Source organism: Falco naumanni, chromosome 10 (genome assembly GCF_017639655.2).
Source record: "Falco naumanni isolate bFalNau1 chromosome 10, bFalNau1.pat, whole genome shotgun sequence".
Lineage (NCBI taxonomy): Eukaryota > Metazoa > Chordata > Aves > Falconiformes > Falconidae > Falco > Falco naumanni.
In genome coordinates, this window is record NC_054063.1 from 18,509,928 (window position 1) to 18,523,062 (window position 13,135).

At 47.9% G+C, this 13,135-nt stretch overlaps 1 protein-coding gene across 1 annotated transcript; it reads right to left on the reverse strand.

The window, feature by feature from the left end:
* Window positions 1-11,307: 11,307 nt before the first annotated feature.
* LOC121094621 (olfactory receptor 5AS1-like) lies at window positions 11,308-13,094 on the reverse strand. The gene has a single exon (XM_040608528.1). The coding sequence runs from the start codon at window positions 13,014-13,016 to the stop codon at window positions 12,078-12,080; it is 939 nt and encodes a 312-aa protein (XP_040464462.1). The 5' UTR covers window positions 13,017-13,094; the 3' UTR covers window positions 11,308-12,077.
* Window positions 13,095-13,135: the final 41 nt, after the last annotated feature.

Here is a 13,135-nt window from a genome sequence, read left to right on the forward strand (position 1 = left end):
TGCAGAGTGTTCAGCACAGTCTTAGAAGAGTTGAGGCTCACCTATACCCGTACCTTTTCTGTTTATTGTGCAACTGACTCAAACTACCGTTACATTGTGTTTTAATTTTGACTTTATTGCATACTGTTTTCTTATGGCTTGATTTACACCACCTTTTATCTTGTGCCTTTCTTCCTGAAGAATGCATTTACAAGCATTCTTGGGAAGAAGGCCGCTAAAAGCATTACCATACTTGATCTGGACTTCCCATCACTGACATTCAGTAACTGCAAGCTCATTTTTTGCACCTGACAATGCTTCACACACTACTTTCTATCATACTCTTTTCAGTAGCTAACAGGTCATTCACACCTGACCATTATTCATTAAACTATCTGAATTAGAGGGAGGATCCTGGCCTTTCTCATTCAAATCCAACAGATTAAAGATGTTGGTGTATGCAGGAAAACCAGCCTGGTAATCCAAATTATTTCCTTCGGTACACTTTTATACACCAACATCACAGCTACCCAGGGACTGATCCATCTTCTCAGCAGGGTGCATGTGCAGCATTACTTTGAATTCATGTCAGCTCTCAGCTGCTTCGTTGGTCTGAAGTAGAGGCATGCTTCGTGCTGCCCACAGCAAAAGTCAAGGTATTATCTGCCTACACAAGCTTCAAATTGTTGAAGACAATCTCTGTTTTGCCTTGGACAAGATCCCATCAGAAACAATGGAGCAAGCTCTCTTCTTGTTTACAGCTCAGCTATTATACACAGAGCACAGACCTGAACATCAGCCAGTTTAGGGACAGTAATGCTTAGCTTCCTCACATGACAGCTGGAGAGGACAATTTAAGCGTGCAAAAATAATTGGAGCTTCTTTGATTAATGTCTCCACATATATACAGAAGATGATTTAAGTCAGAGAACTGGTGCACAGTCGTCAGGATATACCCTGATGCAGAAAAATCCACCAAGATGCATTTGCACAGCCCTCAGTACCTCAGCAGAGCAGCACACGTCCTGTGTCTGTGTGTACACACACGTGTGTCTGAGGCAGTTGCAGCCTGGGCCAAGGGTAAACAGTTGTTAGTTTGGAAGCCCGGAGTGGGGTTTTAAGAGGGCAAGACACATGGTTACAGCAAGTTTGCGCAGACAGGGCCATGCATAGCACCATGCAGCAAGAGCATTTGATGTTGGCAAGAACTTTGTCAAGTAAGGCCTAAGATGTGCTATTAAATGTTTCCATGACTCTTACATCCACTTTAATATCATTCATACCGAGTCTACCTGTGCCCTTCTTGTGCATGATCTTTCCAAATGATGGCAGTGAACTTCCTGTGGACTGAAAACATGACTTTTATACAGATACTGGACAGTATTTGCACAAAGTAAATTCTGAGCTTGTAAAAACAGAAGCCAGATTTTGCTGATAAAGTCTGTGAACAACAACTTAACATGTGACTTAGGCTAGACCTTCAACAAGAGGGCTCCCTGGCTGCGAGCAGAGTGCTCACTGTAGTTTTGGACAGGCCAGAATGTTCAGCAATGCACAGTTTCATTTATTATTGTAGAAATGATTCCACTCTAGCTTTAAAACGCTTGTTTCTTACTATGCCAGTTTAATGGCTAGAATAATAACAGATCTGAGTTCAAAAGCAACAACTGTTCCAAATCCAGCGAGCAACAGACAGCTGAATATGGCTCGAATATTACATCAACAAAAATACAGTAACCTTTTTTCAAAGCTCAAAGTCCTGTAAATAAGATAAACTGTGCATCCAGTCAAATATTTGTTATGCAGCACTTCTACCCACAAACTTCAGTTTAATTCAGCTTACAGACTTTATGTAAACACAAAAGCAACCCTAAACTTGTCTCCAAGGTTGATCATGTGTCTGGAAATTTGACACTGATCTCAACTGTGTTTTGAAAGCCGTTTACTAAAAACATCTGGGCTCCACTTGTTCTGTAAGATATCATAAAGTGGAATTGCAGTTAACTGCAAACTCCTCCTCTAGCTCTTTGTGCAAATTTTTCAGTCTTTTTTTTATTTAGTTGCCCAAATTTCTACATGTGGGAAACCCAGGTTTTGGGCAACACGTTTTCACTGGGTACTCATGGCACAGAATGCAAATGACTGGATTACGCAGAACTGCTAGTTCCTGGAAACACGGTCCTAAGACAGAAACACAAAGGATATTTGAAGTTAGGCTAGGAAATTTGCTTAGGAGATAACTGAACACTAAGCTGTTCTGCTATAGGAGAAAAGTCCCAAAGACAAAATAATTTGTAACAGTCTGTACTACAGGCTTTTGTAGACGAGAAATGTAAAACCCATTTTCTAAGTTGTGTTACAGGGGTTTTTTTCCTCTCTCTGAAACATTTTTGCATACAGTCAGTCTAAATGAAATGCCACAGGAGATTACAATTCTCTAATTTGTTCAGAACACCCTTGTAATTTAATTTTTCTTCTTTGACATGCCTCTAAAAATGTGCTTAGAGGCAACAGTGAGGAAGAGCAATGTTACTACAGTAATTGTTTGCCAGGCATGGCCAGAAGCAGAATCTGGTGAATTTACGAGCATGTATCGGCCCATTTAACCTAATTTCAAGGCTGCCTCCACTATTTGTGACTGAAAAGTGCTAGGTCTGATCCCAATGACAGCCTGTGCATTATATCGACGTACTGTAGCTTTCCCAAGACATATCTGCCAAGTTGCAAAAGCCACAATTCATTTCATGTTGACATTCCAACACAGGCCACAATCCACAGCATTTGCTATACTGTCACCATCCTCTTGTAGAGTGATCCACTTTTTTCCCCTCTCAGATTTACAAAGTCTTAAAAACTAGGGAACTCTTGTTCTCATTCCCTATTTCTGTTGTATGTAACTTTTTCTTCAAATACTGAAAAGCTGGAACAAAAAAACCCGCACTTGCAAATAGAACTACCCTGCTAAAGTCAACAACCATAGGGAAATTTCTCAATACACCAAAAATCACTTCCTTCCTATCATGAATTCCCCTGCAAAACACTGGTAAGTATTCAAGCCCTCATGAATGATCAGGCAGCTTTCATTCTGAGTAGGATACATAGACGAAATGTAATTTTGTTAAAGATGAGATTTCATTTCGGAATCTATAGATGTCTGGCCCCTCTATCCCTCAGGCTGTCAGCTGAGGCCATCAGTTAATTTTGTGCGGATGCCCAACAGCATGTGTTAGGCACACACTGGAGGTGGCACATGAGCAGCAATGTACCTGGCCCCACATGTGACATAGGGAGCCCACATGCTCCCAGCACAGTGTTGCAGCACGTTGTAGGGTTTTCAAAGGGGAGTAAGTGGTGGCACTGCACTTGATCAGCAAGAGGGGGGAGGGGGGGGTAAGGCAGCAACAGAGCAGATCTGAGGTGGAGCCATGCGGCTCTTTCAAAGCTTCCCTATCCCCTGATTGTGCCCATAAACCAGGCTATCCATCTGTCAATGCATGCTCATATTTGTAATTATTGCTCATTCGCAAGATGCCCTTTTGACAGTTTGTGTAGCATCAAGTTTGAACAGACATTATACAGCATTAAGCCTTCCAGAGTAGGCGATACTTGCTTTTATATTTAGCCACCCAAAAAGGGGCAGGCAGGCAAATGCTTTCAAGCATAATGAGAAGAAACAAGCTTTTACAGGGAACTGGCAGTTAAACACCAGCTTAAGGAACATGCACCAGCCCGATAAAGCACCAGCTCCACCACAAAAACAAGCAGCAGCCCATGTCACAATCTCTCTCAGGCAGGACATCCAGATGGGGGAGGGCACCTCTGAACTGCTGCTGTGGAGCTCACTTATTTCATGGCTTGTTTAGAGGAAGTGATTAGATCATCTTAGTGGTTTAGGAGACCTGGAAGGATTTTCATTATAGAGGTGAGGCAAAGGTTGGTGAGGGCAAGTAGAGAGCAGAGGAAGTTTTCTGAGAGTCTGTGGGAAAAGCTGGTTTCTGCTGTGCTGTAAAGGGACACTGAAAACACCCGTGTGGTTTATGCAGCTGAGATGCAGCACAACTCCACAGGCTTCACATGCACACCCTTCCTGCTGGGTGTAATTTCCTCCTAAGCCACATCCAGCCCCTTGGCACCAGGGTAAAAATATTTAAAAGCAGTTCAAGGGGCTGAAGCTGGATTTGCTCTTAAGTGTGCTACCTGCAGAGCAGCCAGCTAGTGTAAAGTGTAGAGTATTTGCCCCCACAAAGTCACCTCTGGATGAGCTGGACACAGCTCCTTCCACAAGGCAGCAGCAGCTGGTGGAGAAGAAATCCACTGCAGCCTCTCCTGTGCTGTAGCCACTTCTGCCCCTCATACTGAACAAACTGGGCAAAAAAAAAGCTAAGACCTTAGAACCTGGTTCTCCCATTTTCAAACTTATTCCACCACAGCATTTGTGGGGAAAAAAGCAATGAAACTGGAAAGAGAAACAAAATAGGAAAAAGAGTCAGCAGGTTCTATTGGGACAAGACTTGACCTTGATACTAATACATAGGATCAGGTATGAGGACCATGTATAAGTCATCATCTTCAACTTGGAAGATGTTGGACCATGCCCAAAGACAGCAGCATTTCAGCAACCAGTAAAAGTTACAAGAACAGGCCACCTACTCCCCACAGTCAGTTAGATAACACGCAAGGGCAGTGACAGGAGTATACAAACAAGGGCAGAAAGGAGTATACAAAGTCTTTAGCGATCACATCTGGCTGTTTCAGACTGCAACAGATGCTGGCAGATGCTCTGCTGAACACAGTAGGAAGAACCATTAAAGCCAGGCAGACCACCAGCCTCTTAAACCTTGGCCATCAGCTTCTGTTCCCTGGGGTTTTGGTCAGCATGCTGGAAAGATACTCCCACTAAAACCTGTTATTATCAGTCTCGTGTGGTAGCAAATGATGGTAGTCTGCAAAGTGCTCAGACTTTTCAAGGCTAGCAGTCAGTTTCAGGTTTAAGACAGCTGGAGGAATGCTCTGTCTGGTTTAAGGAATCAGTTCTTCCACCCAGTTGCTCTGTTATTAGCAGGCTTGCTCAGTCATGCATGGCCACACTGCCCAAAACCTGTCTAAATAGGCGGTGATGACCAAGACTGAAACCAGTCAAATCAGGAACTTTCCAGTCTAACAAGAAAAAAAACCATTGCCATTCAACACTTAGCACAGGCTGGCCTCATTGCCTTTTGTTTGATGCTCTTCGTTTCTTCTACAAACCATTGTGAAGGGACACAACACACAGGGCAGCAGCTGGCTCAGAGTAAAGTTACACCATGCAGGTGAAACATTCACACTGCCTGAGGCTGTCAAAAAGGGGAGACTGCATTACACACACACGCACACAGACACACACGCACACAGACACACACGCACACAGACACACACGCACACAGACACACACCCCACCCCCCCACACACCCCTTCTTTGCCTCTTCCTTGTTGCCAGCCACCCTGATTGTCCCACACCAGTTTCAGTGTTCATCAGGGTCACTACAGGCCAGTTTAGCTCATGAACCTAGCAGAAAACAGAAGAGGAAAAAGCAACCATTTCTGGCCAATTTCTAGGGTTGGCTTGGCCAGTGGATGGCTCTAACAAGTTCCAGGGTCAAGTGCAGGGGGGGAGGACAGCAGGTTGCTCGGCTAGCTCAAGCATTCAGGTTATGCCTTCATGCTGAGGGATGCTGGCTAAGCTCTGCAGCAATAGGAAGTAGAAAGGGGCAGGGGGAGACAGAAGTGAATTGCTTCTAATGCCACAGCCAGCTCCTTGAGAGCTAGTACAGACCTTCCTGAAAGCAGACAGTACTTACTCACACCTACCATGACCAAGACATCTGTTCCCAAAACTGCATGGGCTGTAAATCCTGTGCCTAATTTTGTTTTTGTAATTTCCAGTGTATGTGTGTGCAAGCCAAAAAAAGGCAAAAGCAACAACAAAACGGGAGGCAACCACAGCCTTGCTCGCAGGGTTCAGTTGGTGCGGGTCTGTGATGTGCTCCCATCGCAGTGAGGTACTGAGCACACTTCGGTAGCAGGGTTGGGACCTTCAGTGTTGCAGGGCAGATGGAGATGAGATACACTGAAAAAAGCAGTTCACAAACAGTCATTCCTCAGATAAGGACTCAGGCTGAAACAGCAAAGGCTGAACACCTAGAATTTGGCCAAGATGCCAGGACACTAAGAAGCAGTGAAGATGTTAAATCAGGCCCAAAAGGGAAGCGGCTGTAATGAGTTCTCTTACAAAGCATTTCTTCAGTCAGGAGTTGCAGATTGAGCAACAGGCTGACATCAGCTAAAATAACAGGATGGTGGAGGGAGTGGCTCAGATGCTAAACGAAGCAGATGTTACTTAGGTCACCATGTAAAACATAATTTCTGATTGGGAAGATAACTAAACCAGAATTGCAGCACTGTTAGTTAATCCAGGAAACTTTGTCAGTAATGTTCAGCTGTATGAACCGGGTCAGCATGACCACACAAAAAAGCTATCAACCTTTTGCCGGAATTCCTAAGCAACTGCATCCCCTAGCCACTGCAAGGCTTAACCAGCAGGGAAGACTGCCTGACATAGGCAATTTCTACTTCTTTCCCTGCCCCTATAGCCTCACTACAGCAGAGCTTCCCTGGGGAAGATGCTGTGTCAAGTCCAGGTCCTTGCCCCCAAGGAATACGCACCCCAATCCTTGCTCATTCGTTATCCCAAGTGCCTCGTTTTGAGAAGGGTCAAACGAATTTCCATCAAACCTTGTGCTTATTTAACTCCCACTCTTATCATGCTCCTCTTTGATCAGTCAGTTCAGATCCACAGACAAGAAAAAGGCTGTCTCACTGCCCTGTTAAAAACCAGTTTTGGATCCGAGGTACTCCCTGAGCCAGAACTGCCCACATACACTTTGCCAGCAATTATGACTAGCCCAAACAGTGGACAAGTGATATTTGCTGATCCTGCTGTTAAGCTATAGCATAGCATTAGGGCAGCATGAGTCCCTGCAAAAGATCTCTGCCAGTTCTCTTGCTTCTTTATTTGCCCAAAAGCTCGCTTGTTAAGAAAAGCCTGTGTTCACTCTCTGCTTTCTTCATCTTTTCATATGGAATCACTAGGATCTACCTCCCTCCCTGTAAATGTGAACATTTCAAGAGGAACAGGGTGGACCACAGTTGTCAGCCTAGTAAAGAACATCCACTTCCAGTGTTTTCTACTGAAAAACCATCTCCTTTGCATCATCAGCTTAGTCCTGCTTGCAAGGCCCTGCGTCATCACAAACTTCCTCAGGTGGGAAGGGTTCAATACCTTCTTGCTCTGTGCTAGAGGCCAGAAGAGCAGCTCAGTACAGGAGAAAGCAGTACCTCCTCAGCTACTTCAGCCTAAACTGGCCCACAGTCACAGCACAGAAACACAACCGCACAGAGGCCTACAGTAACGAAGCTGACAAGCAGGGAACACAGCTGCAAACTGAAGAGACTGAAAAAGGAAGAAGGGGCCTGAGAATCTGATTCTACAACCACATCCAGCATAAAAAGCGCCAGTGCATGGAGAAACTGAGGAACTGGAAGAGAAAGTGATGCTGTCATTACTTTAGATCAAATGGAAACTTTCTATTCTTTTACTAAGCCCTTCAGAAGTGCCTTCTTTGAGAAACAACTGGTAGGACAGAATTCAGCCCCTCTTCCCGTATCACCCCTAACCAAAATCAGACCTCTTCTCTTTCAGTTTCTGCTTTCCTCATAGATGGGAGTATCAGGATTGAGCAACACCACCTACGAAAGCACCCAAACCCTAAGGGCTTGGATTTGAGAATCAGACAGAATCTCTTTCTGACCAGCACATGACCTTTACACATTTTTCTTCTTCAGAATGAGATAGCATTTAATTTTCAGGCAGCGCGTTCTGTCTGATGTCTGTGTATAACCAAAGAAAGGAAGGCACTATTCATTTGCCAAGAGCAAATTTTAAAAAGCATTTATTTTCACCTTCGAAAAGTAGCAGATTGTCCTTGGTTTGTACCGCAAGTCAGGGGATATGGGAAGGGTTACAGCACTCAGCTTTACTTTCAGAGTTCAGCTCTCTTAGGAGGAATGCTGTCCTTTACAACTCTTTCCAGAAAGATTTCAGAAACTTAATGTTAACGTTCCCATTTTGCTTACAGCACTAGGATTACAGTCAACACCTAGCACGCTGAGAAGTTGGTCACAACTCCCAGCACCCCTCCTCCTCTCATTTCAACCCCTTCCCACCAAAATGCAAAAAAACCAACAGAAAGCTGCTGACTGCCGGTGGTGCCTTCCAGTGTCATTACCACTTGTGCAGCTAACACACCTGCCTAATCCTGTCATCGTAAAGCACAAACACTCATTTTCCTATAAGTACTTTCCACTTTGTTGGTCTTCATATACATTAGCTCTGCTTCCTCAAGCTGTCCAACCGTGTCATAACTCATCTGGGTTTTCTTTCCCTTAGCAGAACCAATCTGAGTGACATTTCCACCTCAGATGTCTGCCTAAGCTGCCTGTAACAACATTAGGGCACCTTCCTGCTCTCCAGCCCACACCAGCCAGTGACCCGGAGCTCCTTCAGCTCACCACCACCTCGCCTTGCCACTACGGCAAGCGAGCACACCCCGGCAGCTGCGGGGCAAAGCCATACCAAGCACACACTCAGCTGGCAGCGTCAGGTGCCCACAGAAGTCCTCATACAAGCTTTAGGCCTCTGGTGTGTGTGCCAGTGCGCTGCGGGGCGGGAAGGAAGCACTGGTGAATGAGAGAGGAGGGCTGGGTACAGCACCGAACTGCCCTTCGCCTCCTTCCAGCCCTGCCGCTCACCCCGCTCGCCCCCACGGGCAGTGGGCACGTGAACAAGAAACCAGCACCCAACCTGCAAGCACAAAGGTGGCAAGGGACAGTGAAGGACGGCATGGGACAGCAGGTCAGGAGAGGCCAGGGAAAGCCCAGGAAACCCAGAGAAGGCAAGGGGAGGCCAGGGAAGGCACCCACCACAGCACCTGGCCCTGTCACCAGGCCACCCACCCGGTCAGGCACGGCTTGGCTTCCCTCCAGGCAACAGCAGTGTATAGCTCGGGCCAGGCCTGGGGCCCGGGACGGAGCGGGACACAGCAGTGGCGCCGAGGGGCAGGCGAGCGAAGCCCCGGGAGGCCAGGCCAGGCCGTGCCGTGCCGTGCCGGAGGAGCCGCGGGGTCTCGGGCCTGGCCCTGCTGCCCCCGGGGGACTCCCGCTCTGCGCTGCCACCGCACTGCCACTAAGGGGCGCTGCCGGCGGAGCCAATCCGTGAGCGGGGCGGCGCGCGGAGCATGCTGGGAGTTGTGGTCCGTGGCGGCGCGGCGCCCACTGCCCCCCTGTTACCGGCTGGCCGGTGCGCCTGGCGTACGGTTCTTTCCTCGGCGTTACTGCGGGGCATGCGGGGTATTTTCCGGCATCCCTCAGCGCTGCCGCTCTCGGACCGCGGCGGGGACCCCGGGCCCAGCAGGGCCGGCCCGGCGTTGCCATGGGGATCAGGCTGCAGTTTCGGGGTGATGATGTCATCACAGCGCCGCCAGGCGCCGCGCGCGGCACGCTGGGGAGCGTAGGGGGAGGGGGCAGCCCCCGGCAGAGGCGGGGGAAGTCGGCCGGGGCAGCCGCCAGCTGCGGGGCTGGGTGGTCCCCGGGCTCCGAGGTGGAGGGCCTCAGCACCGGCTGGCACACAGCCAGGCCCCGGTGCCCTGTGCCGGGAGCCGCGGAGGGGCAGGCGGCCTGCACATGGCAGCAGCGCGTGCACACCAGCCATAGCCGAGGTTCGACAAGCTCCGGTGGAGCTATTTGCGTGGTCAGGCCTCTGGTGGCACACACGGGTCTCTGCTGCCCGGGCAGTCCTCGGCCTCTTCCTCCTCCGCGGAGACAAAGAGCATCACTGCCGCGCTGCTGTCATCGCCACATCCCACACCAACACTGATGGCACCGGTTCACAGATGACTGGCAGCCCATTTCCCTGTTTTCTTGTGATTATAATAATTTCTGTGCTGGTATTTGCCCTTTTGACTCTGTGAGCTCCTAGCTCTGCCTCTCATCGTACTCCAGCTTCCCACAGACCACCTCATGGCTCTTTCTGCGGCTTGGTTTCTTCAGCAGACTGAGCCATGGTTACATGGTGGGGCCGTTTTAGGGTTGGACCTTGGGCTCTTGGCACAGAGGGAGCAACAGGATGTTACATTGCATCTTCAGGTTTATAAGAAAGAAGCTGTTGCTGACATATGTACCTAACAGGCACACACACAAAATTTTCATCCTCTGAGGTTGCCGCTGTACGAAACTACCATTGTCACTGTTTAAAAAAGCCATGATTATGTATTCTTTGGTGGGGACACGTGGAAGAAAGAAAAAGAAGCAACTCAGGGCCAAGTCAAGTAGTCTTCAGGACCACACTGTATTAGGAACCACCAAAGCACCTGGGTTGGGAGGGGTCCTCAGAGAGTCATCCAGCATCCCAATGCGCTTTGGCTGAGCTGTGCCAGACGGTGGGGTGCGTCCACAACCTGTCGTGATGCTTGGGGGTTATCCTGCCTTAGGGGCAGGGCATGCTGCTTGTCTTTACTGAACTTCAGGAGGTTCCTCTTGGCCCATTCCTCCAGCTCATCATGAGTGCCTCTGAACACTAATCCTGCCTTCATGGCTATGAACTGCTTCCCCCCACAGTTTACCATTACCTGCAGACTTGCTGAGGTACCTTCTGCCCTTCATGTTGGTAACTGATGGTGCTGATGGCAGACAGGATTGGGGCCCTGGTGGTGTTCCTTGAGTGATGCCACCCATAACTGGCTGCCACTTGGACTTCAAGCTGTTGACTGCTGCGCTTTCGTCTTGAAGGTTCTGCTTCTCATTTTTATCTTGCCCCCTGGCAGGGGGGCAGCTGCCATTCCCCATCTCCTTCACCACCACTGTGCAGGAACAGGCTCCCAAGAAGGAACACAGGAGCATTTCTTGGGTTTGCAAAGGATGGGATTAGGAAACCTGTCTTTTAGCGGCAGATTAGAGTGACACAAAATGGGCAAGGGCAGCTAGACGGGCTCCTACAGACACCAGCAAGTGGAAAGCCAACAAAAAAGGGATCCAGCACTGAAATGACAGGAAATGCTGTGCAGCCTAAGCAGAATCATAGAATGGTTCAGGTTGGAAGGGACCTCAAAATGATCTAGTTCCAAACCCTCTGCCATGGGCAGGGACACCTTCCACTAGACCAGGCTGCTCAGAAGCCCGCTGCACCAGTATATTAAGCAGGTTATAATTAATATTTGTTTATACTGGATCCAGACACCAGTGTACCACAAAAATGTATCTTGACATCGATATATGTGTTTTGTAACACTGCGACATGGCTGACAGCATAACCGTCAACAAGCATTTTGTAACACAATTAAGCAGAAATAAAAAACCTAATTATGCCATGAGAAGAGAAACAAGGGATTGTGGTATACAGGTAGAAACAGATTATGGGAAACATATACAAGTAGTAAAACCTTCAAGGTGAGAACACAGGATGAGAACAGGCATGAAAGATGTCTGGTGGGAGCAGAACAGGCAGGAAGAATGCCAGGTGAAACCTGAACAAGTCCAGTCCTAAAAATACAATAAACTGTGTCATGAGCAGATGACATTCCTCTCTACAGAGGGTGTGGCAGTGCTGGCTTCTTTTCCAAATTTAATACGTTCAGTCACACCCATATGTAGTAGTCATCTAAACCAGACTTTTCTTTAAAACATCTTGGTTGAGAGTTGTCTCAATAGTAAGCTGAAAAAATACAATTTTCTTCTATATTAGGGATAGACTGTCATCACAGACAGTGAGGAGAAAGAGATCCTTTTGGTATGGGATCCACCTGGCCTGGACTTCTGTTTTATGACAAGGTGAACCACCTTCTAAGTTGACTACTTTTTTCCAGTGACTATCAAATGAACCTGGGAAGCTAGTTCAGGTGCAGACATTCCTAACAAGTCACCGACATTTAGACAGGTGGCTCCCATCACTTGTATTTTTACTGCGTATTGCATCAGAAACACACTGTATCTTTCCACTTCTAAGAAAATCACTGAGAAAACACTCTTCTCTCTGCTGTTCGCCTTAAGGCATCCTTCACCTCTTTGTTCCGCAGGCTATAAATCAGGGGGTTCAGCATGGGAAAGACAACAGTATAAAATGCAGAGACCACTTTGTCCGTGTCCAGTGTGTAGCTGGAGCTGGGCCGTAAATATGTGAAGAGGAGGGAGCCGTAGAATAACCCGATGGACATCAGATGGGAGGCGCAGGTGTAGAAGGCTTTGTGCCTGCTAGCTGCCACGTGGATCCGCAGGATGGTACTGAGGATGCAGGCATAGGAGATGGCGATGGTCAGGAAGCTACTGGTTTGTATAAAGCCGCACAGGGTGAAGAGGAGAACCTCATTGAGATGTGTGTTGGAGCAGGAGATCTCTAGCAGCGGGGGAATATCACAGAAGAAATGGTTGATCACGTTGGAACCACAAAACGACAATGTGAATGTGAAAGACGTGTGCACCAGTGAGGTCAGACCCCCACTGAGATAAGCCCCAGCCACCATGGAGGTGCAGACCCTGCGGGACATGGCAACGGTGTAGAGGAGAGGGTGACATATGGCCATGTAGCGGTCATAGGCCATCACAGCCAAAATGAGGCACTCTGCATCAGTGAAGGCAGCAAAGAGAAACATCTGTGTTGCACAGCCAACTAAAGAAACCGTCTTCTGCTGTGCTAAGAGGTTCACCAGCATCTTGGGAGCAATGGCAGATGAACAGCTAAGGTCTAAGAAAGATAAATTGCTTAGGAAATAGTACATGGGGGTATGAAGGCTGGCATTGAGTTGGACAAGCATGACGAGACCAACATTCCCCACCAAAGTGATGGCGTAGATGAGTAGGAAGAGCCCAAACAGGGGTATCTCCACCTCTAGGCGATCCGTGAAACCCAAGAGAACGAACTCGGTCAGTGCGGTGCGGTTTTCTTCAGGCATTTCATTACTTTGTGTTTGGCTTCATACACCTAAGATTTGTCACAGGATTGGTCAGTCCTAGCGAGTAAGCAACGCACAAACACATTACATCCCTTACAAGACAGAGGCAGTGGAAACAT